The 25,651-nt window shown below is 31.5% G+C and overlaps 3 protein-coding genes across 9 annotated transcripts; 2 read left to right on the top strand and 1 right to left on the bottom strand.

Moving 5' to 3' along the window:
- Positions 1–5,741: 5,741 nt before the first annotated feature.
- Positions 5,742–13,034, top strand: LOC124498742 (uncharacterized). 2 transcript variants are annotated; one of them, XM_075731188.1, is made up of 5 exons: positions 8,700–9,069; positions 9,338–9,664; positions 9,825–10,334; positions 10,407–11,000; positions 11,058–13,034. In XM_075731188.1, the coding sequence occupies exons 3-5, from the start codon at positions 9,859–9,861 to the stop codon at positions 12,733–12,735; spliced, it is 2,748 nt and encodes a 915-aa protein (XP_075587303.1). In that variant the 5' UTR covers positions 8,700–9,069; positions 9,338–9,664; positions 9,825–9,858; the 3' UTR covers positions 12,736–13,034. The 2 variants fall into 2 exon arrangements, with proteins under 2 accessions (XP_075587302.1, XP_075587303.1); XM_075731187.1 differs by lacking the exons at positions 8,700–9,069; positions 9,338–9,664 and adding an exon at positions 5,742–6,315.
- Positions 13,035–13,134: 100 nt separating this feature from the next.
- On the top strand, positions 13,135–19,153 carry LOC124499756 (uncharacterized). The gene is made up of 5 exons (XM_047063716.2): positions 13,135–14,401; positions 15,575–15,923; positions 17,065–17,748; positions 17,814–18,053; positions 18,132–19,153. The coding sequence occupies exons 1-5, from the start codon at positions 14,348–14,350 to the stop codon at positions 18,764–18,766; spliced, it is 1,962 nt and encodes a 653-aa protein (XP_046919672.2). The 5' UTR covers positions 13,135–14,347; the 3' UTR covers positions 18,767–19,153.
- Positions 19,095–24,891, bottom strand: LOC124499755 (sodium/potassium/calcium exchanger 5). Of its 6 annotated transcripts, none has more exons than XM_047063713.2 (6): positions 24,468–24,891; positions 24,318–24,417; positions 20,928–21,793; positions 20,138–20,851; positions 19,788–20,072; positions 19,095–19,718 (listed from the first exon to the last, which is right to left on the bottom strand). In XM_047063713.2, the coding sequence occupies exons 2-6, from the start codon at positions 24,326–24,328 to the stop codon at positions 19,291–19,293; spliced, it is 2,304 nt and encodes a 767-aa protein (XP_046919669.2). In that variant the 5' UTR covers positions 24,329–24,417; positions 24,468–24,891; the 3' UTR covers positions 19,095–19,290. The 6 variants fall into 6 exon arrangements, with proteins under 6 accessions (XP_046919669.2, XP_046919670.2, XP_075587306.1 ...); XM_047063714.2 differs by having other exon boundaries at positions 20,928–22,786; positions 22,858–24,417; positions 24,468–24,889; XM_075731191.1 differs by having other exon boundaries at positions 20,928–21,719; positions 23,134–24,417; positions 24,468–24,889.
- Positions 24,892–25,651: the final 760 nt, after the last annotated feature.

Here is a 25,651-nt window from a genome sequence, read left to right as displayed (position 1 = left end):
CATTATATATTCATTATAAAAATAGAATCAATCAATTAATCGATTAGAATTCAATTTCTATTTAAGATAATATTAATTGATTTGATCAAAATGAATCAATTTTTATTATCATCATCATCAAGTGCATAAAAAAACGAGAAGAAGGAAATTATAAAAAAAATGAAAACACACAAACTATCTAAATGAGTGTGGTGGGGTGAAAAAAAAAAACAACACCATTACACAGGAATCAGACAAAAAATTTGTCGTTGTTGTCGGTTGTTTCATCAGAATGACAATGACCGGTACGTGTGTGCGTATCGGCAGGTAATTACAATCCAGGATATTTCGCTCTCAAATAGGAAAATAAAATGACAATAAAATGGGTGATGATGATGATGATGATTAGAATAGATGGATTTTCTTTCTTTCTTTCTGGATGACATACTTGATAATGTCCCGTTTAAATAATTTTCTCTCTTTTAAGAAGATAAAAACAACAAGTTTGTTTGGTTTAGTTTAGTTTCGTTTAGTGTGTTGTGGTGTTGTTTTTTTTTCTTACAGATTACCATCAAAAAAAGGTAATGATGATAATCATCATCCATAAAGATGATAATGATCAGAATAACGACGACGACGACAACAACAACAACGACGACGACGATCATCATCTTGACAATTTTTTCTTCTCTTTCTACCATTTCCAATAAACACCGTATATTAATATCCACCTGATTTGTTTGTGTTTGTTGGTTTTGTACAATTATCATTCATCCTTTGAGGATTATCCATAAAGATTATCCTTCAAAAGATTTATTTTTTCTTTTGAAACAAGAAAAACAACAACAACAGAGCAACAAAAAAAATAAAATAAAAGAGATTGGAAATGACAAAAAAATGTCATAATGATAACAGTGGATTAAATTTGAAAATTTTTTTCCATTTATTTGTTTGTTTGTTTGATTTAATTTATTTTAATTTTTTTACATTTCACAGACACACACACACACAATTTTGTATTCAAAGAGTTGTTATCGCCATCAGAGATAAATGTTTTTTAAATCAATGTTTTTTTTTGCTAGATGATGGTCATTTTATTTTTTTAATCGGTTTGTGTGTGTGTGTGTGGATGGAATTAGGAATTCAGGTCATCTATTGAATGGATTGCCAATGTCAATGAATTTTTCCAGAATGAATGTTTATCATTTTTGTTTTGTTTTGATGATTTTTTTTCACATTAATTTTGATGGCCAAATTAGAAATGGTGTGTGCGATGTGTTTCATGTTGTTCTTATTTTTAATTGTGGTTCATTATTCTCATAGGAAATTTGTCAATGATCTTGGACATTGTTTATTTCTGATGTCCTTTCTGATCATTTGTTTGTTTGTGTGTTTGTTCGGATTTTTTTCAAATATAAATTGAATTTATTTTTTCCTTTGAAAACCTTGAATTTTAACGACATTTTTTTCAGTGTTTGGAGAAATTATTTTTATGAAAATTTGTACAGCCAATCAAATCGATTATTTGAAAAAAAAGAAAAAAATCATGTTCCACCTGCCATCTATTGAAAGAGATCCAAAATAATCCTTAAATTATTAATTTTGTCGATAATAGATGGCGAATTAATCGATTGTTTAATTTTTTCATTTTATATCAATGGCATCATACTAATCGTCTTTGAATAAAACAAGACAGAAAAAACAAAGTTTTTATCGTCCACTATCGTTGTTGTTTTTTTTTGGTTGCTGTTTACAACACATTCATTTTATCCGATCAAATAAATAATAATATTTCACACCCACAGGGACTTATTTTGTTTGTATGTTTTTTTCTTTGGCCATTTAATAACGGAAACTGTATATATTTTTCTCTTTATGGCTGCCTCTCTCTCTCTCTCTCTCTATTTTCTCGTTAATTCAATTCCATGATGATAATGGCCATTGTTGGTGAGATAATTTGTGATAATTACACTTTATCCGACCATTCTAGCACCATTACATATAAAAAAAGAAGCAAACAGAACAAAACAACAGAGAATAAATGAAAAATGAAAACAAACAAACAAGCGAAATGGATTCGGAAATGGAAATTTTTTTTTCTTTTTGTTTGATATTATTTTTCACGAATATTATTATTGGCTATATGAATGAATGGTCATCATCATTATTGTCATGATGATTATTTAGATTTTTCGTGATAAAGTTATTCATTACAATCAAAAGAATACAAAATGTGTGTGTTCGTGTGTTTTATGAAAATTGCTTCGAATATTTCCAAAGAATTTGATTTGATTTGATTTCATGTTTTCAACAACAAGCACAATAAAATCATAATATATAACAACCATTAATGGTAACAACTGGAAGAAAAAAAATTCCTATTTGCTTGCATATAATGATATTCTATGCTATTCTCGAGAATGTCAAATCGATAGAATTCTTTGCTCTCGCTCTATGGTCTGTCTGTATGTCTGTCTTTGCCATTAAATAAGAGGAAAAAGAAACAGAAGCCAATAGCTTCAGAACAGCTGTTACTCCTAGAAAAAGATTTAAGAAATTTTTTTGGTCATTTTTATAAAACAAGAAAATTGTCACCAAATTTTTTTTTTCATTTGAAAAGAAAATGTTGATATCTTAAGCATTTATCTGTTTGAATTTTGTTTGTTTTTTTCTGATTCTAGAAGAATCTAGAGTGTAGACGAAAAAAAAACATTGTATGTTCATGTGTGTATGTGTACTCCTTGTTGTTGTTTTTGTTGATATTTTCTGAACAGGAAAACATGGACACAATTTTTTTCCACCAGAAACATTCTCTGCTGCTTTTACGATTCTTTTTTTTACTTTTAAAATCATGGTGGCCGATTTAATCGGATCTGGGTGCCATCATCATCAAGAATTCTTACATATAAATCCTAATTGAATTCTTTGTTCATTTCGTACGTTTTTTATTTTCCTTCTTCTAACATTATGACAGAATCGGTTTTTTTTCCATTTAACAAATACAACAACAACAACAAAAGTTTTTTTTTATTCGAAAACATCTGACATGACATTTGTGTGTGTGTGTGAGAGAGAGAGAGTGAAGTTTTTTTTACAAATTCAATTTCAAATGACCAATGATTATTATTATTGTAATAATGATCATGCATTTTTTTTCCGCTGCAATCATCAATAGAATAAGAATCAGAAATGAATGAGAAAGAGAAAAAAAAAATTCCAGAAGGCATTTTCTCCCTCACCACCACCATCACCGCAGCCAAAAAAAAAATCGTTATTCAGTCAACGATCAACGAATGAAACTTTTTTTTTCTCCAACCATTCGTATTGCCATCAAAAAAAAAAAAAAAAATATGAATTGTTTCTGAACTCAAAATGAAAACATCGTTTTATCAATCAGAACATTTGTGTGTGTGTGTGTGTGTGTGTGTTTGCCAATGATCTAAAATACCAAGGTAATTTATTCAATTGTTCACAGAATCAAAATATACACATCTGTAAAGTATTACAGTCAATTAACTAGTACTACTACTAGTAGTAGTAGTAGTAGTCATTCATATTTTATGATTAATGATACTGTTTTTTTCGAGAGAGATTGAGAGAGAGAGAGAGAGAGAGAGAGAGAATATTCTAGTTTTTTTTTATATTTCATTTCCTTTTTCTTTTTCTTTTGTATAAGCCACTTTTTGTTGTAATTCAATTGAAACATTTTTTTTTTCTTTCCTTCTTCTTATTCTTATTATTTTTTATTATTATTATTGATGAATAAATGATTTTTGTAGTTTGTTGAAGTGCGTTTATTATTTTTGTTCTCTACATCAAAATATCATCATCATCATCATCATCTGGATATAGCTATTATTTTTGTGGATGAAAATAGTGAATTCGGCTGGGGCCAAGTCGATTCTATAAGAGTCGATGAGAGTGTGTGTGTGTGTGTGAAACAAACAAACAAAATGGCTTTTTGCTACAAAAATAATAGGAAAAAAATTATCATTCGTTTAACGATAATAATTTCTGAATCTTTTTTTGTGTGTTTGTGTTTGTTTTGTTTATTTTATTTGTGTCTGTTTCAGCGGATTACATCATCATCAGTGATTATAGCAAAAAAAAAAAAGTTTTCACACTTTCTTGTTTTATTCGATTGATTGTAATAACACACTCGTACACAATGTATAAGAATTCCGGTATTAATTCCTTGTACTGGAAATATTGTCGCTACTGTTTGCATTTCCCGTTTTCATTTTGATGGATCGATTTAGCTTGGTTTGTTTTGAAATGTTTTTGTTGTTGTTGTTGTTGTTGTTACTAAATTCATCCAATGTGGATAAATAATCGACGGCCAGAAATAAAACGGTTGTGTTTATATTTCCCAGTTGTTTGCCTTTTTTTTCACTTTTTTTTTCTTCAACAATTCGCACAACACTAAGTTATTCAATGTTTTTCATATTTGATTTTTTGTTGCAGGTTTTTTTTCAACATTCTTTCGTTCTCAGATTTCGTTTGTCAATTTTTTTATCGTTCAAAACGAAAAAATGTTGAAAAACAATTTTCAAACTCGATCGGTTTATACCCGAGGGATTTTATTTTTATTTTTTTTTTATTTTCACAGGAAAAGAAAAAGTTTAAATGTTCGATATGAAGAATAAAAAATCTATCCATCATCATCATCATCATCATCATCATCATCAACAGAATCGATACAGTTGAAAAAAAACGGAAAAAAAATTTCAAAAGCCAGAATTGTACAGAACAGAAAAAAACCATCAAAATGATCAACTTGGCGTACAAATAAACAAACAGAAAAAATCTATTTACATTTGACATTTGTTTTTCTTTTCTTTTCAAAATTTTTTTTTCAAAAAAAAAAATCGAATTGATCGAATTGAACAGTTTTTTTTTCTCTGAACAATGGCTAAGTTGATTTATATTTATACGAATCAAATTCATTGTCTCTCTCTGTGTGTGTGTCTGTATCTGTGTGTTTATTTTCTTAAAAGAAGCAAAAAAGATGATCAAAACATTCAACAATAACAACAACAAAAAACGGAAACAGAATTCTAGCAAAACGAGAATAAGAATACATTCTACCATAAAATGGAAATAAATAAATAAAGAATTTTGAAGCCAACCAGCCAGTTTGAAAAAAAAACAGAATAAACAAAAAAAATCACTTATATATTCTTCTTGTTGCTTATTTTCATTGGAAAATAAAGCCATTTTGGTTGAATGATGGCAATGGAGTGAAACAACAACAACAACAACAACAACAAAAAATTGATGATGAATGATACGATTGATTGAAAATGGTCCAATAATTCACAGATGTCAAATAATGTTTGAATGAATGTTGCATCTTTATTACTTAAGAAAAAAAATGTATATTTCGATTCGATTCAAAAAAAAAAGAATTCAAACCTAGAAGGCTAAAAAAGCCAACAACAATAACGACAACAAAAATGTACATATATATAACTTATGCTGCTCTATATCTCGCAGAAACGAAAATAAAAAAAAATTCTATAAATTCTGCACTCTCTCTCTCTCTCTCTCTCATTATTATTGTTATTATGATTGATGTAAATTCAATGAATGAAGAGAATTATCATCATCATTATATGGGACTTGAATTTCTAGTCATACAAAAAAAAATGTTATGATTCTACGCATGACACAACCACCACCAACACAACGCACATGATCCAATCCACTTGGCAGAGAGAAAAACAAAATTTGGTCTGATGAATCGAAAATTCATTCCATTCATTGAATCCAAATTCTATTACATACATTTGGGTTTTGTTGATGATTTGATTTTGTCGTTTTTTTTCGTTGCCGTTTTCGTTGTTGTTGTTGTCAATTTTTGTTCAGATGAATTCCAGATTGCAAATTTATTTTGCCAATTTTTTTTCACATCTGACCAAAATCCATTCATCTATTTAGTCTGTTTATTATACGAAATCTATGGCCAAAAGGGAGAAAAGATACAAATTTGAAATTCAAATTTTTTTTTCTCGAAAAATTATTTTTCAATGTTTCAAATAGTGTTTTTTTTCCTGCAAAAATGACAATGACGATGCTATGGTTTGTTTTGCATAAATAGTGACACTTTTTTGTGTGTGTGTGTGTGTGAATAATTGGACTTGAATTACTGGTTTTGACTGTCATTAATTAATTCATCATAAATGTGATCATCCTCATTATCATCAGAATTCGACTCACACACTTACTTTCACTCATACGCACACACACACACAGTGCGTTATGTAAATTGAGCGAGAATTTTTTTTTCAACAATTCAATTCTTTGGTCGTTATTTTTTTTCTCTCACTTAAAATGGTAAGAATCTTGAATTTTTCGTTGTTTTTTTTTTGCTTGAATTTTGTACAATTCCAAATTGGAATAATTCACAGGTTTTTTTTTCACTGTTACTTCATACATCATCATTTGAAATTTGAACTTTTTCTTTTTTTTTCTGGGAAATTTCTTGAAATAAACAAACAAATAACGAAAAAAAACCATCATGATCCATCATGAATAGAGTGACATTAATTACACAGTGTCCGGGGAAAAAAAAGCTTGATGAGTGAAAAGTTTGTCGTTGCGGTTGTCGTCGTCGTCGTCGTCGTCGTCGTTCCACCACTATATATACCGAAAGAATTAAACTATTGAATATTCATTCTATGAATTTTATTCCTCGAATCAAATTCATGTTTAATAAAATTCTGATTATACAAAAAAAGGACATGTTTCTGTGTATATGTGTGTGTGTGTCAATAAATCAAGAATCTCAAAAACTATTCAATCAGTCAGAATACAAACAAACCAGAATGACAAGTCATTTTTCGATCATAAAAAGCAAAAAAAAAATCGAATGAATTAATTAATTTTGTTTTTTTTTCTGGGTGGTGGTTCCATGATCATCATGGACAAAATGAATTTTTGATTCTCTAATGATTAATGCATTTGTTTAGTTTAACGTTGTTTTATTTTCATTTTGTTTGGCACTCGATTTCATTCGGTCCATAAGTTGTAGAATTGAAAAAAAAAAAATTTTTTTTCCCACTCATTTCACCCATAATTTCCCGTACAATATGATGCGGAAACAGACATTTTTTTTAAATGAATTTTTCTTGTCTTTTCAACGAAAAATAGTTCCATACATTCCTGTTACAAAGTGTTTTTTTTTTTTTTTGGTTTCCATTGAAAAAATAGATAATGAACACACACACACACACACTTGAATTTGCTTGACAAATGCTTCAAAATTATTATTTTTCACAATGTAAAAAAAACTTTAAAATTCCCAATATAAATGTTGATAATGGTAATGAGTTAGCTATCATTTTCGTTTCCAAAAAAAAAAAAAAAAAAAAAAAAAATTTGATGTGATATCCGTTACACTCATGAACATCTGATATGAATGTCTTCTCTGTGCATATGAATGTGTGAGTGTTTCATGAGAACATTATCGGGAAAAAATTTCTGCAGTTTTTTTTGTGTTCCGGTTCAATCAATTTAAATGAATCCATCAATTTCTTTCTACCCATCATCGAATCTTTTTTTTTTTCTTCAGCAAAGAAAAAACGACAGGACAAAAAAAAAATACCGAATAAATTACTCAACAACCAACGAAAAAAAAAAATTAAAATTCTACTTTTATGTGCATAATAAGAAAGAGGAAAAAAAGATGGAAAAAAAATTCCCTTGATACATAGACACAAGAAAAAAAACATATTAAAAAAGTAAGGTAACCAAAGAAAAAAAAATAATTATAATGAGAAAAGTGAAAAAAAAATCTAATGTGACTAACACAAACCACATGTGCATGTGTGTAAAACTATATGGTCATTGTGTTTGTGTGTGTGTGTGAAATCTCTCTAGTGATTTCATTCAAGTTCAAACGACACTCACACACTCACTCATTGAATGAATGAACATCACCATCATTTCACCATTATATTATTGTCATTATCTTTTGTGTGACTAAATGAAGCCGAACCAACATCATCATCATCATCATCACAGAATTTCACTCTTGTATTCACTTACATTGTTATATTCTGTGCCGAAAAACTTATGCACAGACACGCATATAGATATTCTATTCTATGTTTTTCTCTCTTCCAACTGAATGACTTCTAAAGCCTGATAAATTGCCACATTGTGTTTATTTATTCACTTTTCCATTCAATTTATATGGATTTCTAAATGAATTTTTCTACTCAATTTCAATTTTTTAATTTTAAAAGAGCTACTAGAAAAAGAAACATGGTCAATTTGATCAACGATTGTCTTCCACTTCCATTTCTGGTTTGATTATGATTGGTAAATAATGATCAAAAAAAAAATTTCTGTGAAAAAAAATTTACATCAACAAGTCAATGGTGGTTTATCCAAAAAAACCGATGATAGATGGCGTCAATGGAATCAGACATCATCAATGAAGAACGAAAGATGCAAACAAAAAAAAATGTCATCAATCAGAAAGAAGAAAAGAATGAAAAAAAAAACATTAACACAATGTCAAAAATAAAAATTGATGACGAATAGAACTGAATGAAACCTTCGTCATGTGTGTGTGTGTGTGTGTGTGTGGATTCTAGGTGTTGGCTTTTCATCTACAATTGATGGTTAATACGAAAGAAAAAGTTTCGTTTTTTCATCATCATCAATAAAGAGAGAAATTTTCTATTTTTTTCGGAGAAAGTTGATGAGAAAACAAACATGTTTTTGAAAAGCATTCCTAACATCAACATTGCATTTTTTTTTACTTCTTCTATTCGATTCGATTTTATCCATTCAACCATTCATTTTCATTTTATTCATTCATTCAAATAAGGCTTGGCAAATACATAGATTTTATTTTTAATAATAAAAAGAAAAAAAAACTTAGCCATTCTTGAACCAAGAAAAAAAAACTAAACCGCCAATACATCATTTGCTGCTGTTGTTGTTGTTGTTGCTATTCACAACCGTTGTTTGTTTGAAAATGAATTGAAATGAAAGTTTTCTGCACAAACAACAACAACAACAACAAGAACAGAAAATTCAGGTTTGGTGATTGGCGTGGTATATCATAGTATAGCATAGGTAGGTAGGTAGGTGAATGAATGGATAAATCAACCAAACTGAAGGAAACTTACCTAGCAACATTTTGTCGTTATTGTCGTCGTCGTCGTCATCGTCATTATTTTGTCAAATGTGAATATGTGTGATCAGGAAAAAAAACCTGAACCATGAAAACGATGACGACGACGACAATGAACTATGAAAATCAAGTAAAAGCAATCTTTTGAAAATTATTATTGTTGCTGTTGTTGTTGTTTCAATCAAACCAACCAAACGACCGACCGGCTAGCTAAAAAAAACATGAAATGAATGTAGGAGGAGTATTGCAAAAAGAAAGATAAATGTTTTACCTGAACCTGAATCTAATAGTTGATAATTCAATCGTTGTGGTTATGAGGTGGTGGTAGTAATCATCATCGTCATCGTCGATTTGTGAAATCCATCACATTTTCATTTATCGTATATTCGAACTGTTGCACATATTTTTTTTTTGTTTTGATTTTTGCACCGATCCATTGACTTTTTTATATTATATTATTTTTATATATCATCACCATTACCCGTTACAAATGTTAATTGATGATGAATCGACAGAAATCAATAATAGAGTTGCTGGGTAATAATAATTTTTCTGAATTCAATTTCATTTCCTTGTTTTGTTTACATTTCGTTGATGTGAATGTCAACGACATTTTTTTTGTTTTCTCACTAAATTTGTATTTGTTCATTTGGTTTTTTTTCTCTGTTATCTCTCTTTCTCTCATTCACGTCAACAGAATTGTTTGATAACATCGTCTGAAATCGTTTTAAATGATGGATAATGAATGGGAATATCATCGATCAAAAGAAATTTTAAGACTTGAAACAAAATCATCATCATCATCACCAATGTCCATCAATCCATCATTAGTGATGGAGAGTTTCAAATTACTTTCATCATCATCATTTTCATTGGCGAAATTCATCAAAAATTCATCACCATCAATCACCATAACCATTTTATTATGGTTATGGTCAATATCATTATTATTTATAAATAATATGCCAATAGTTTCTGGTCAATATGATTGGCAAAAACCAGATTCATTTGATGAAATTAGACAAAAAATTGATTCATTATCATCAGATAGCTGTAAAGTAGTGGATGTAAATAAATTATTTTTACCACATTCAACAGTAACACATGTACCAAATCTACAATGGCTAGGTATTGATCCAATATTTCCAAATCGTACAAATTTATTACAAATACATAATATGGCCCTTTCACGTGCTTTTTTTCTCAGGTAAGTAGTGTGTATGTTTGTGTGTAATATAAATTTGTATCTAAACATTTAATTTCGTTTTTTATGAATTAGTTTCATTCTACAAAAAGCCAATGACAATGATGAACCTGGATTAATGTATTATTATCTATCAACAATATCAGATGTTGCCTCGAATCGTTTTATCAATGCTTCCGGATTTTATTTTGCACCAAATCATGCATTCACTCCATCATATCGTGGTTTTTTCAATAAAACATTACCATTATTTGCACCACGTGCATTCCGTGTTGATGATTTTAATGATCCATTTCATGTACAACGTACATCAACATTGAATACGATATATGCTACTGATTTGGGCGCTATACCAAATAATTCCATATCGAATAATTATACAAATGAACAATATCGTATAAATGAATGGTATAATCTATGGCTACCAGATCCAACACGAAGACATGATTCAAAAACAACGTATACAGTACAAATCACACATAATAATCATACAAATGAAACATTCGTATGGCATGGACCACCAGCACCATCGGATCCACCTGGTCCAGTCAAATGGTTTCGGCCATATTATGATTGTAAAAGATCAAATAAATGGATTTATGGTGCATCGGTTCCAGTACCAGATATTTATCCACGTCATACTGGTTGGCGTCATATTGAAATTCCAATGTAAGTTTTTTTTCTATCAAAATCAATCATTTATTAATTGATAATCATATGATGTAGGTATGTAGCAACATCGGTTATGGAAATAGATTTTGAACGTATCGATATTAATCAATGTCCAATTGGTGAAGGAAATCCATCACCGAATTATTTTGCCGATACATCACGTTGTCAGAATCGTACTACAGAATGTGAACCATTACATGGTTATGGTTTTCGTCGTGGTGGTTATCAATGTCGTTGTCGTCCTGGTTTTCGTTTGCCAAAAACAATACGTACACCATTCAATGGTGAACGTATTGAACGTGCAACAAAAGCTGAATATGATAAATCATTTCATTGTTCAAAAATTGGTTATATTGCCGTCAGAACACAGAATGTATTACCAATTGATCCTATTGAACGACGACAATTGATACATAAAACAGAAACATTAACCGGTGTAAAAACAAATTCAACAAAATCAGCACGTATTGATCCATGGACATTACAACAATTTATGAAACAAATACGTCCAGATAATTGTCACCGGTATTCACGTGAAGATCTTACATTACGTGGTGATGTTGGTTTTGGTAAAGAGATTCAATTCGAGAATGAAGCACGTATGGCGCTACGTTTAGCACATTTTCTTTCCGCATTCATACAGACTGTTGATCCAAATCAAACATTTGCTGAATTTCGTGTACCGGATCGTCCATTGAATAAAGATCAGGTTATCGCTGAAACACTGGCCACATTAATTGGTGATCGGCAACTGTATGGAGTTAGTGTTATATTTGAAAATGAAAAATTCTCTACAAATCTAACAAGATTCGCTCCGTACGCTTATCGTTTACAACGGAATGATAGAAAATTTTTTGTCGATGATCTTGAAAGATTTGAACCAACAAGCCCATATCATTATCGACAACGTGAACTATATCGTTTGTTACGTGATCGTTATAAATCATTGGATGAAAATTCATTAGAAGAATTTACAGCAAAAATTGAAATTCGCTATAATTCTAATGGTCATTCGACAATACGTTATGACCAGTATCCATTACAATATAAAGCAGCCACATTAATGAATGGACAATGGGCAGCACCATATTATGATTGTGGTGGTTACCATAATCGTTGGTTGATTAGTTATGGTGCACCATTTTTTAATAAAGATAAAGTTAGCGATCGTTTACAGTTACAAGGTTTTGTTATTGTGGATATGCCATTAAAAGATTTGGACATTAATCAATGTGGTACTGGTGATCCATTGAATTGGGCAAAAAATTCTCATCATTCATCATCAGCAGCTGGATTGAATCGTCATCATCATCGTCCATTTTATTATCCACCAGTACAATCAACATCGGAATTTTTACATCATCATTATTATCAGATGCCAAACGCATTTCGTAATACACATAAATGTGATCGTCTTTCATCATATTGTGTGCCGATATTGGGCCGACGTTTTGAACCTGGTGGTTATAAATGTCAATGTGAACAAGGTTTTGAATATCCATTCAATGATCATATCACTTATTTTGATGGACAAGTTATGGAAGCTGAATATATAAATATGTTACAAAATCAACCATCACGTTTTGATACATTGGCTTGTCGTGTTGCTGGTGCTCGTCCATTATTTATATCCGGTTCATTGTCATCGATTTTGTTGATTATATTGATGGCATCCATTTCAAATATTTTCATCAAAATTCTATTCACTGATCATTATTTTCAAAATAGCTGAAATTGAATTTTCATTTTTTTTTCTTCATTTCTTTTATCGAATTTCGTACAATCATTCATTCTCGTCATTTTTTTGGTAAATCAAATAATAATTTACAACACAATACTACCAAGCCGAAAAAAGCTCAATAATTTATTTTACCATTTCATTTTCAGACAAATTTCAGTGAATTGAATTTTCTTTTTTTTTTGTTCCCCTCTCGTTCGTGTACAGATGATGAAATCAATTAACTTTAATCAATTTCTATATATCTATGTCCATTTTTTTTTCTTGCTAATAAAGATTTAATTTAATTCTCGTCGATCGTTTTGATTTTTTTTTTTTGCTCAACAACAACGAGACTGATATCGCCATCTAACGGCAATAATTTGATGGAAAAAAAATGTAAAACGTGAATCATCAAAAGTCAAATTGACGTATTCAAGAATTGACAATGATAGACAATATCCAATAGTGATAACTTTTGCTGATTCTTCCTGATCATCATCATCATCATCATCAGGATTATTATTATTTCGAATGAGTTATAATATTAGAAACGTTATTATTATCACATTGCAAATGTACATGTGTGAATAAATAAATTTAGATTGTTATTGTCGCAGTGCGGTCTTTTCGTTTTGTTTCGTTCTCGTTGTTCACTATACACACAAACACACACACACACACCATCATTACCGTAATATCGGAAATTTACATGTATATAGAGAAAGAAAGAGATATATCCAATCCAGAAGATTTTCAGAATAATTCAGTGAAAAAGGGGGTCATGCGTTATGCTGTATCCACTGCTGCTGCTGCTGCTGCTTCTACTTAAAACCTGATTAAGGCCGAATTTTATTGGTTGTTCCGGCATAGAAGAAATAATAAACTTTTTGCTGAAACATTTTGCTGGATTTGAACCAAAAAAAAAAAAGTCAAAACACCCAACAATAACAACAGCAATGGCTACCAAAAACCACCATTATTATTATTTTGTTGTCCAGGTGTTTTAAAAACAAATAAACAAAAATCTTTTGGGTGTGTGTGTGTGTTTTGTTTCAAATTGATTCACCTGACACATTATTAAAATGTTCCGAATTTGGTAATGTGAAAAAAAAATTTAATTGATTGATTCCTCTGTGCTGGAACCAAAGAAAAATGATTACACGATCATCATTATCGCCGTTGTCATAGTTGTTGGAATTTGTTTCGTTTTGATTCAGGTGCACTTTTTTTTCTATTCACTGGGCTATATATTACTTTATTCCGATCTTACATTCATTGTGTGTGTGTGTGTGTGTGTGCGTGTGTTGGACGTCAATCACCACAATACAACAAAGCAAAACAAGGTCAACATTGATGATGATGATGAACAATTCACAAATGAATGACATTAGTGGACATCAGTAGTCACTATCTATCTATCATTATTGGATTCAGTAGTCAGTTGTTGTTGTGATAACCTTGTTTTTTTTTCTAAAAAATTTCAGTATAAAAATATTTTGGATCAATCTTTGTGATACATTCATTCGTTTGTTGTTGTGTTCGAAAGAACCAATCCCATGTTCTTGGTTTGTGTTTGTTTTTTAATTTTCAATAAGTTTCAAAAATAATTCTCATCATCATCATCATGTGGAATATATGTCGTGCACAATGTCCGGCTTCGATTGTACAACAATCATCGGTATGTATTTAAAAAAAAAATAATAATAATCATCTACAGTGTTGACAATGGAATGAATCCATTTTTCTCGCTGTAAATGTCATTATCAACATAAATCCCTTTGTGACAAAAGTGTCAAAAGTGTCAAAATGAAAAAAAAACTGACAGGTAGATGTGAAAATGAAAACAGTCAACTTTTGTCATTAAATATGTCATTAGATTAGATTTGCAGATTAACAGCAACAAAAAATTATTTATTTACAAAACAAAATTCTTTGATAAACAAAAATGGAAAGAATTTTTCCTCTCGTTCCTTGATACAAATATAAATATCTAATTTTCAATTTCTACTTAGTGCGTGTGTGTGTGTGTGTGTGTGTTAAAAGAGTGTATTTCAGCAGAAACAACGATGTGAAACAAACAAAAATCAAGTTTAAAGATTAAAATGATGGAAAATGATACAAACAAAATAGTAGCAAAGTAGATAAAGAGAGAGAGAGAGAGAGAGACTTGCTGATGAAAAAAAAAACAGTCGACAAATACACACTACATTCAGTTGTTTATGAAGGACGATTTTTTTTATTATTATAAAATCAAAAAAAAAACATATTACTGACAATGGATAATGAATGGATAACAATGAAAATGACAACACACAACACAGGTAAAATCTACACACACACACACACACACACATACACAGAGAGAGGCTAGACAAGCTATCTATCCACATTGATTTTTTATTATTGTGAAAAAAAAGAAATACACCAAATAATGATGATGATGATGATGATGGAGAAAAAAAAAGAGCCAAAACCAATCTCATACAGTCATTGTTGATGATTTATAAACATGATGATGATAATAAACGTACATAGTTTACTATTTTTTTTTTGTGATGACAATCGGGATTTTTTCTTTTGTTTTTTTTTTGAAATATATCCGTCCATTTTCATCTTTACCATTACCGACTCTCTCTCTCTTTCTTGCTCTCTGAATTATTATTTTGAGCAAAGTCATCATCATCATCATCATTATTTTTTTTTTTTGAGCTGAACGATAAAAAACAAAAGCAGAAAATTTTCTTTATTTTCAAAAAAAAAACAAAACAAAATCACATCTTCATTTTTTATTTTGTTTGTGTGTTTTTCATTTGTTTTGCTTTATAATTTTTTTTTTTTTTTTTTGTTTTAGTCAATATTTGGTATTTCGACTGTTGATGAGAATAATAAAACAACAACGACCACCACCAGCGATACAAATCGACAGCAGCAGCAACAATCAACAAACAATAACGAATCATCATTGTGGTCAAAAAAATTTTCAATATCACGCCATCTGGCCGATAGTTTTCATACATTGAATCTAGTTTCATCAACACCAATCGATGATCAATTGAAAACAATTTCAAGTAATAATCATCGTTATTCAAGATTTGATGATAATTCTACTATCAATCATACACCGTTATCGATTGTAAACGAATCGTGGAACGATAATAATACAAAATCAATACAAATTATTGATGAACAACCAAATACAAGTAAGATTTTTTTTTGTGTGTGGGTGTGTGTGTGTTTGTTTTTTTTAGAACTCGAAAAAAGCTTTAAAAATGATCTCATTGATTCGAATCAAAAGGCAAAAACATTCGTCATGGTCTAATTATTATTTTTTGTTGACAATACAAAAGAGATTTTTTTCTTTGGAAAATTTCAAAGAATCAAAATGAAAAAGATCAATTTTTTTCTTCAAGTGCATATGGCAGTTCCATGGTAATAAATTTATAAAAAAAAAAATTTAAAATTTTTTTTAGGTGTAACTAATAATAACACACACACACGCACATAAAGTTATAACAACGATGATGACATTGATATTTTGTGCAAAATGAAAAAAAAAATAACTAACCAACAACGCGCAAACTCGAAATTTTTTTTTTAAATGGCTAAAATTGTACATTATGTGCTGTACATTTTGGAACCACTTTTAGTATACCAGAATAGGTTCCAATTGTGATGCAAGTGCAGTTTTTAGATCTAGATTCCTAGAATCGTGTGCATGTGTGTGTGTGTGTGTGTGTTGGTGTTGGTGTTCTATATCGCCTACAATGGATTGATTAGTTATGTCATGGAACAATACTTTTTCTGTTTTCCATGTACCACTACTGCTATTGCTGTAGCTGCTAGAACTTTTTTTATATTGGTTTTTTAGAATATTCTGGTTAGATTTTGTTTCTCTGATGATCATGATGATGATGATGATGATGATGATGACAATAAATTTGCGTTGTTTGATGCTGTATATTGTGTGTCCATCCCTTTTTTTCCATTTTAGATGACTCATTGCTGATATTTTTCAATTTTCGTTCCAAAAAACGTTAACATTATCGACAAAGAATTTGACAACAATAACACTAATAATAATACGAGTAAAGATTTTGTTGAATTGTTGAAATGATTGATTTAATTGATTAATTATTAGATATTAGATAGATTAATTAATCAATTAAATGTTACTATTGACCATATTTAATTAGTATGATCAATAGTGAAAATATTGTATAAATATTGAGTGTGTGTTTACTAGTTATGATCATTTTTAAAAAGCTTTATTATTATTTGAATACTATTGAATAAAATTTGAATTCAACTTCTAAACGTTTCTTGCTCTCATTCTTCTAAAAGACTTGGATCCGATCATTGTGAATCAACCGGATAAAAATCTTAATAACATGGAAAATAATAATTCCTATGTAAATCGTCAAACTGAATATAGTCATCAATTTCGATGGAAATTACCAATGATTGAAACAAAACCATTGCAACAAGAACCAATGATGAGTCAATATCAATTATCGTTTGGCCAACAGCATCCAACATCATATTCACAGCCAAATAGTCTAACAAATAGCTATAATAATAATAATAAACATGATGATGTTATTTATTCAGCTAGTGGTGATCATATCAGACCACAAACATCATTCGCATTATCGTTTCGAGATGCTGCTGTTCCAGGTAATGCAGTACTTAATATGGCAATTGTTGAACCAGAAATATTGAAGAAATCATCATCTACAACGACAACAGCAACAATAAGCAGTCAAAATAGTCAACAACACCAACAACAACAATCGGCAATTATTAGTACTAGATCTCAACCACAATCACCAACATGCGATGATCCAACGAAATCGGAATATCATGCAAAATTCAAGGATTTTAATGAATATGTTTATGTTGAAGGTGATGGTTTTAAAAAAGGTGATCGTCTTAGCTTGAAAGCTCAACAAATGGCACAATCATGGTTTAGTGAGGTAACTGAACGTTCACGTCAAGCATGCAAATATCGTGCTCGATCACGAAATGGTAAATATTGTCAATTAATTATACGAAAAAATCATTTAATCAATTTTTTTCCATTCAATAATCAGGTGCCCAACCAGTTAATCCAGAATATTCATGGAATGGTGTACAGGTTAAAGATCGTAATGATCTTGCAGCATTAGCATTAGCTACAAGACTTGTAATTGAACAGAAACGTTCCGAACGTAATTCATCACAGAATACATCACGTAGTGCATCAGCTAAACCACATTTACGTCAATCGACGATGATGATGATGAATTCAGCACCACCTAGTCTACAGGATGATCGTTCTATTTCCAGTTCAAGTATGATTTTTTTTTTCATCCAACAAAAAAAATTTGACTATTTTTGATCTAATTTTCTTTTTCTCGTTCAATAATTAGAACCAAGACCAGTAACACGAAAATTAGTGACAAAACCCAATACAACAGCAGCGAGTTCAACTACCAAACAAACAAATGTTGATCGAATTAACAATAACAACAATTCAAAGGTTGTTTCAAGTAAAATTATTTCAGTGAAAAAACCACCACCACCACCATCATCATCAACAACGACAGCAACTAATCAACAAACATCATCATCGACAGCAGTGGATGGATCGAAAAAAATCTGGATAAAACCGGTAAAAAAACCGCAACAGCAAACAAATGAATCAGCTGCTGAATTAACATCGATTAAAACAAAACCAGCTAATACTGGTTCAGCGGTCGCAACCACAGCAACTGAACCACAACAACAACAACAACAGCAGCAACGTGAATTTGATCCACAACCGAAGCAAGTACCATTACATACAACACAGATAAAATCACCTGAACAGATAAGTGGTATTAAATCACCATCACCGGAATCATGGAAAGTAACCATTGAAAAAGGCGGTCTAAATTGGGTTAACGGTGGACAAACAACAACACCAGCAAATTTTCCGGACACACAATCATTATTGCAACAACAACAGCAACAAAATGATCAAATGGTACGACCAGTGCCAATTAATGGAATATCAGGTGTCTAAAATCAAAGCAGTCGAATCTTCACATTCTTATCCATTTATGATTGATTTATTTTGACGAAAATTAAAAAAAATTATTGAAAACACCTACTGCGATTACTTAAACATTACACATGCATACATACATAAATCTGGATCATGAAACAAGCAAACATACACCTACACACCCAAAATATTTCAGTCGAAAAAAAACTAGTGGCATTTAGACTTTCACATCGACACACCCATACACACACACACACACACACCAATTTGAAAATTACCAATCAGAATTATTCAAAATCAGATTTGGAAATGATGATAATTTGAGGTGAAAAAAAAAATTTGACAATTTCGAAAAAAAGAAAATTATTATTAATGAAATAAATTTGAATTTTTCGTGAAAAAAAAGAACAATGACAATTATAATAAATCCTACTAGAATAAAAAAATATCCAGAATATCGTGTTTTGTGTATCAATATGAATCATAAAAAAATTATATGTATGTTCCATTCTTGGATTATTTCATTGGTTTTTGCCATTATATTAAACATTGAATTCCAACGATGTTGATGTAACAACAAAAACAATATAAACCAATGTACAAAGTATTCCAAGCTTTAGATTTAATCGCCATCTAGATAGACGAAATATCATTATCATTGCACCGATTGTCAATAATAATGTCAGTGATGTTATCGGTAATGCTGTCGATTGTATTGGTATATAACTACTGGCCAATGTGGCAAGACCAAAACCATTAGTAACGATAACAATAGATGATTTCAATAGCCATGGTAATCCTAAACAGAATAATATGTCAAAAATATTCGATCCAATCGAATTACAAATGGCCATATCAGCTAATCCAGATTTTTTGACAATCAAATAGCTAGAAATTAATTCCGGTATACTTGTACCAGCTGCCAATACGGTTATACCAGACACAGTATCCGGTATTCCCAATGTATAGCCTATTGATAAAAAGAATGATGATATATATGATATATGATTCAGTAAAATGAATTTTAACACAAACGAACCAACTAATGTAACCATCCATACGATAAAATAGGTAAGACATGCAATCCACATGATTGATGAAACAAACGTGATAACAAAACAGAAACGAGTTGGCTTCGGTAATGTGATGAAAAATATAATTTTAAATGGAAACAATAAAAATTGAATAAATGGATGTCCAGACCAATCGGCATCTGTTTCATCATCATCACCACTGCCATCAATTGATTGTTGTTCCAGATCGATAATTTCTGATGATTGTTTACGATTAGTTGTGATCGATTGTGACATTCGTCGATTTCCACCTTGTCAAAACAAAAAAAAATTCACTCAATCAAAAGAAATTTTTTTTAGAAAAAATACAACAAACCTGATTTAACTTCTTTAAATTTTCCATTCTCAGACAGTGTTAGATGAATTTTCGATAAATCCAATTGTTCATTAGTTGCTGTTGATGGATTTATTTGCTGTTGTTGTGAAACATATGTTGAACCACCTGATTGATATGCTGGCGGTGGTGATAAACGTTTAACACTATCATCGGTCAACAATAATGGTTGTGATTCGTTTGTGGCATTGACACCCAAATCAATTGTTTTGCGTCTTTGTTGTCTAGACGATTTTTCATCAACATCACCATTCAAATATGGATCTGATGACGATGATGATGATGAATGACGACGAAATTTTTCGGATTTACCAACAACATGTGATATTTGTGCATTAAAATACATGATAATAATGTAAACAATATATAATGCAATCAATGTTATCGATTCAATCCAATCAACGCGATTATCTTTTATGCAAAGTATCAATGTAATTATTGTCAACACATAGAATATTGTATCACGTATGATCGGAAATGGATTGATTTTTGGCATATTTTTCAGATTATAATATGCAGCAAATCCACAAGCACCAGGTATAGCGATCAAATTGAAAACAGCTGAACCGACAATTGTACCGGTACCGATATCATTTTCAGAAATAAACACACCAATTACGGATGTAAATAATTCCGGCGCTGATGTTCCAATTGCCATAAATGTTGCACCAGCAATATCTGATGGCAAATGAAGTGCTATGTAATGTAAATGAATGAAAAAAAAATGAAAAAAAAATTGGCAACAACAACAAAAAACAAACACCAAACTCACCTTCACTAATATATTCCAATGATTTAAGAAAATAATCATCACAAATAACAGCCAATGCTAATGATAGATAAACAAAAATAGCGATATGAACAATAAATCCACCTTTATTTCGAAATTCATCAGACATGAAATCTGATGGAAATTCATCGATAGCTGATTCAATATGTGATTTTGTTGATTTTTTTATGGTTAAATTTTGATCATCATCACCATCTTGTTGTTGTTGTTGTTGTTGTTGAATTGAATGATGGCCATTATTCATGCCACCGGCATCATCATGTTTTAATGTCAATAATGAAATAGTTTTCTTTTCATTCGATTTTATTGATTGATCATCATGTGAATCATTTTGATTATTTCGATTATTATTCAATAGATGGTATTGTAAATGTGTTACATTCACTCCTCTTGTCAACAGGTTAACAATTGCACGCCATGTTTCCGGCGGTGGCTGTGACATATTGGCTGCGGCTAACATTTGTTCCAATATTAATTCATCATTATAATATGTTGATGATTGATTTAATAGAATATCACGTATCAATAAATCTGTACTACTGATACCAGTAGTACTAGTAGCAGTAGTAGCACTATTTACGGCTGTTGATTGTGCAATTGTTATTTGTATTACCATTAAATTGATGAATAAAATCGCCAATATTATATTGATTGTGGCCATTTTGAATAATGATGATGGTGATAGTGAAGAAAATGATGATGACATCGAAGTTATTGATGATTTTGATGACAATAATAATGATGATGATGATGATGATTTTCTAAATAGTTGTTCTACTGAAAACGTCCAAAAATTCAAATCATCAGATTGGCCAGATTTGGCAATATTTTTGCCATAATAATTATTACCAGCCCGGTACAGGCGCTTCGCGCCTGCCCCAGGCTGGCCCGCGGGGCTGACTCCTGACAGTTAATATAGCTGGATACCCGCAGGTGTGGCGGCTGCGCCGCCCCCCTGCTTGGTATCCAGTCAAAGGTATCAATCCTTGACGGTCAATATAGCTGGATACCCGCAGGTGTGGCGGCTGCGCCGCCCCCCCTGCTTGGTATCCAGTCAAAGGTATCAATCCTTGACGGTCAATATAGCTGGATACCCGCAGGTGTGGCGGCTGCGCCGCCCCCCTGCTTGGTACCCAGCCAAAGGTGTCAATTTTAACGCTTCGTGCCTGACGGTGGGTTTCTATGCACGGCGTGTTGCTTCCGGCCTTCGGTTTGGTACCGCAGGGTCAGCCATCACTTGTGCATTGCACCTGATACCGTTGAAAAAGTTGCGTACACCGAACAGCATAATTATTATTGCTAATCAAAAAGTTGAAGAAATACGATATTTTTGGTATAGATACTGTGGTCATTGTTGATATTTTCCTCAATTTCATGAACAAAAATCTTCAGATTATTAGGATTTTTGCAGCGGCAAAAAGCCACATAAATCATTCCATGTTGCAATACTGGTGTAGGAAGGTACACACTTATTTTATCGAAAGATTTCCCTTAAAACATTAATTAATTGTCAGAGCAAAAGCCAATACGACAGGAAATCGTCCACGAACCAATTTAAATGGTAGCTTAAGATCTCGATCGTTTTGCTGCAAAATGAATCATAGCCTCCTTGTCAATATTCGAGCTTCAATGCTGCGTCTATTTACAAATAAACGCGTGCCATTGAGCAAACCACTTTGTGGTTCAATATTGCGACTGAACATGATAATCGATCCAATGTTTAATCCAAGTTTGTGTCTATAGATCCTATAGGATAACCTTGTGGGTTCATCGCATGAAGACACTCAACATTGAATCGTCGACCGCTGTGGCTTTCTGCAATATCGTAAATGCTCCATTTTCTTTATTTTAAATGAAAAAAAGCTATCAGGTATTTTATGTATAATCAGGTTAAATAACCGGAATAACTTACCAAGCGATGAGTAGATAATAAATCATGAAAACAAAAACACAGAACAAATCATTCCAATAAATGCAGTCTTCAGGCAAGATTTCATCAAATACACACTCACACAGGCACACAAAATGAAAATCACGTGTGACACATGTATTATCACAATAATCAATTCGAAAAATTCGAACTCTTTCTATGTTCTATTGAATGACTGCACCATCTATTGGATGCAAAAGCTGCAGCAACGTGTGCTGAGCTAGAACAATGAAAAAAAGCTTTGTCGAAGCTACATACCACAGAATGCGTTTCTTTGGAAGCGACTTCTACTTCTGAGCTGGGCGAACTGTTCAGCGGCATTCAAAAGTTTTTCCGCATGCTCAGACACACACACACAACACACACTGAGTAGCTCATACTAAATAGTTATGTTTGTACTGAAAATAATTAGGAATGTCCAGCTCGGCTTCCCCGCATCAAATGCCAAGTTAATACAGTTTTTTATACTTGCAGAGTGTAAAAATTGCAGTTTACAGTGGAAATTTAAGCGACATATAATTATTACCAGCCCGGTACAGGCGCTTCGCGCCTGCCCCAGACTGGCCCTGCGGGGCTGACTCCTGACAATCAATATAGCTGGATACCCGCAGGTGTGGCGGCTGCGCCGCCCCCCCTGCTTGGTACCCAGCCAAAGGTATGATTTCTTGAGGTCAATAGAGCTGGATACCCGCAGGGGTGGCGGCTGCGCCGCCCCCCTGCTTGGTATCCAGTCAAAGATATAAATCCTTGACGGTCAATATAACTGGATACCCGCAGGTGGGGTCGGCTGCGCCGCCCCCCCTGCTTGGCATCCAGCCAAAGGTGTCAATTTTAACGCTTCGTGCCAGACGGTGGATTTCTATGCACGGCGTTTTGCTTCCGGCTTTCGGTTTGGTACCGCAGGGTCAGCCATGACTTTTGTATTGTACCTGACACCTTTGAAAATGTTACGTAAATCCAACATCAACTTATTGATCAAACAGCATACTTATTATTGTTCATCGATATCGATAAGAAAAGAAGCCATACAGCTCAGCTTCAGTTTTACTCACACAGGCACACAAAATGAAAATCACGTTTGTCACATGTATTATCACAATAATCAATTCGAATTCGAACTCTTTCTATGTTCTATTGAATGACTGCACCATCTATTGGATGCAAAAGCTGCAGCAACGTGTGCTGAGCTAGAACAATGAAAAAAAGCTTTGTCAAAGCTACATACCACAGAATGCGTTTCTTTGGAAGCGACTTCTACTTCTGAGCTGGACGAACTGTTTCAGCGGCATTCAAAAGTTTTCCCGCATGCTCAGACACACACACACACAACACACACTGAGTAGCTCATACTAAATAGTTATGTTTGTACTGAAAATAAGCAAGAATGGCCGGCTCAGCTTCGCCGCAGTTTACACACATCCTTAGCGTCATAGTATAGTAGATTTGAAAACATTTTTTTTTCTCGATCAAGAAAATCAAGAAAAAAAAGTTCTTGGAAATATATAAAAACGGATTAAAAAGATGGAAATTTTTCTGGAAAAACTGAATTTTTATATATGAGAACAAAAAAAGAAAAATTCACTCCAACTCACATTTAATCGAAAAAAAACAAGCACAAATTTCATGAACTTCGATGGCTATAGAAACAGAAAAAAAATCAAAGTCAAAATCAAGTTCTTGGTGATGATTCAAAAGTGTTGTGTCGTGATCAATAGTGATGATCTGAATGACAATTATTTCACAAACATCAAACATCAGACAAAATGAATGTCATTTATTAACAATAAAAAAAAATAGTACAAGATATATATTCATCATCGTCGAAAAATAAAATCTCATTCATTCATTACACGCCTTTTTTTCTGCCTGTTTCAATTAAATACCAATTGTGAATAATAATCTTCATGAAGATAATCAGAGAATGTGTCAATTTTGATGAATCAATCAAGACATTCATTATATGTTGATGGTGTTGGCGTCATCGATGATTATATCAATCAAATAATCAAATAATCAAATAATTGTTATCATCAAAAAAAAAAAAAATGATAGTGATGATTTCATATCTTCATTATTATGTGCAATTGAAATGAAATAATTTATCTTTTTCATTTGTTTGAAGAAGAAGCAGAAAATCTTTCTATTGATCTGGTTTTCATCAACTTGCTCAATGGAATTTTGCATTTTTTTGGAAAACCAAAACAAAAAAAAATGCACTGAAACAAAGTAAAATTTGAAAAATCAGAGCTTTCTTCTGTATTTGGCAATTTTGTTGTTGTTGTTGTTGCTGTTGTTGTTGTTATCGTTTTTAAATCATCACAAGATATTAAACAAAACAACGACAACAACAACAACAACAACAAACAAAACAAAAAAATGTCTTTGTTTGTATTTTTTTCCCATTTTCACGAGAAGAAGAAGAAAAAACAAAAAAAAATCAATCAATTGTACATTCACTAAATATGTAAAGTGGATGTTGATAAATGGAAAAAACTCAACGAGAAAAAAAAAACGATAAAAATGTGTGGTAGGGTATGTACAACATGACAACTATGTGCACGCACATCACATCACACACACAAAAAAAACAAATCTAATGTCATCATCATTATCACCATTATCATCATTATCATCATTAACATTGATGTCTACGTGTATATGGATTTACACATAGAGAAAAAAAATCGAATCATTTTTTTTCTCTGTTTTTCAAACTAACCAGGCGGTTAGAACTGGTTCAAATTAATTTTTTTTCTTGTAATGTTCAAAAGTTCAT

This window comes from Dermatophagoides farinae, chromosome 5, assembly GCF_024713945.1.
Source record: "Dermatophagoides farinae isolate YC_2012a chromosome 5, ASM2471394v1, whole genome shotgun sequence".
NCBI classification, from domain to species: Eukaryota; Metazoa; Arthropoda; class Arachnida; order Sarcoptiformes; family Pyroglyphidae; genus Dermatophagoides; species Dermatophagoides farinae.
This window is presented reverse-complemented; position numbering and strand designations above follow the sequence as displayed.

Coding starts and splice junctions, on each gene's coding strand:
- LOC124498742 (XM_075731187.1), top strand. CDS start 9,859: ATGATGGATAATGAATGGGAATATCATCGATCAAAAGAAATTTTAAGA. Junction 10,335..10,406: donor TCACGTGCTTTTTTTCTCAG/GTAAGTAGTGTG, acceptor TTTATGAATTAG/TTTCATTCTACAAAAAGCCA. Junction 11,001..11,057: donor CGTCATATTGAAATTCCAAT/GTAAGTTTTTTT, acceptor CATATGATGTAG/GTATGTAGCAACATCGGTTA.
- LOC124499756 (XM_047063716.2), top strand. CDS start 14,348: ATGTGGAATATATGTCGTGCACAATGTCCGGCTTCGATTGTACAACAA. Junction 15,924..17,064: donor TGATGAACAACCAAATACAA/GTAAGATTTTTT, acceptor TTCTTCTAAAAG/ACTTGGATCCGATCATTGTG. Junction 18,054..18,131: donor TCGTTCTATTTCCAGTTCAA/GTATGATTTTTT, acceptor TTCAATAATTAG/AACCAAGACCAGTAACACGA.
- LOC124499755 (XM_075731189.1), bottom strand. CDS start 24,630: ATGTTTGATGTTTGTGAAATAATTGTCATTCAGATCATCACTATTGAT. Junction 20,073..20,137: donor ATTTAAAGAAGTTAAATCAG/GTTTGTTGTATT, acceptor TGTTTTGACAAG/GTGGAAATCGACGAATGTCA. Junction 19,719..19,787: donor ATGGATGGTTACATTAGTTG/GTTCGTTTGTGT, acceptor TTTTATCAATAG/GCTATACATTGGGAATACCG.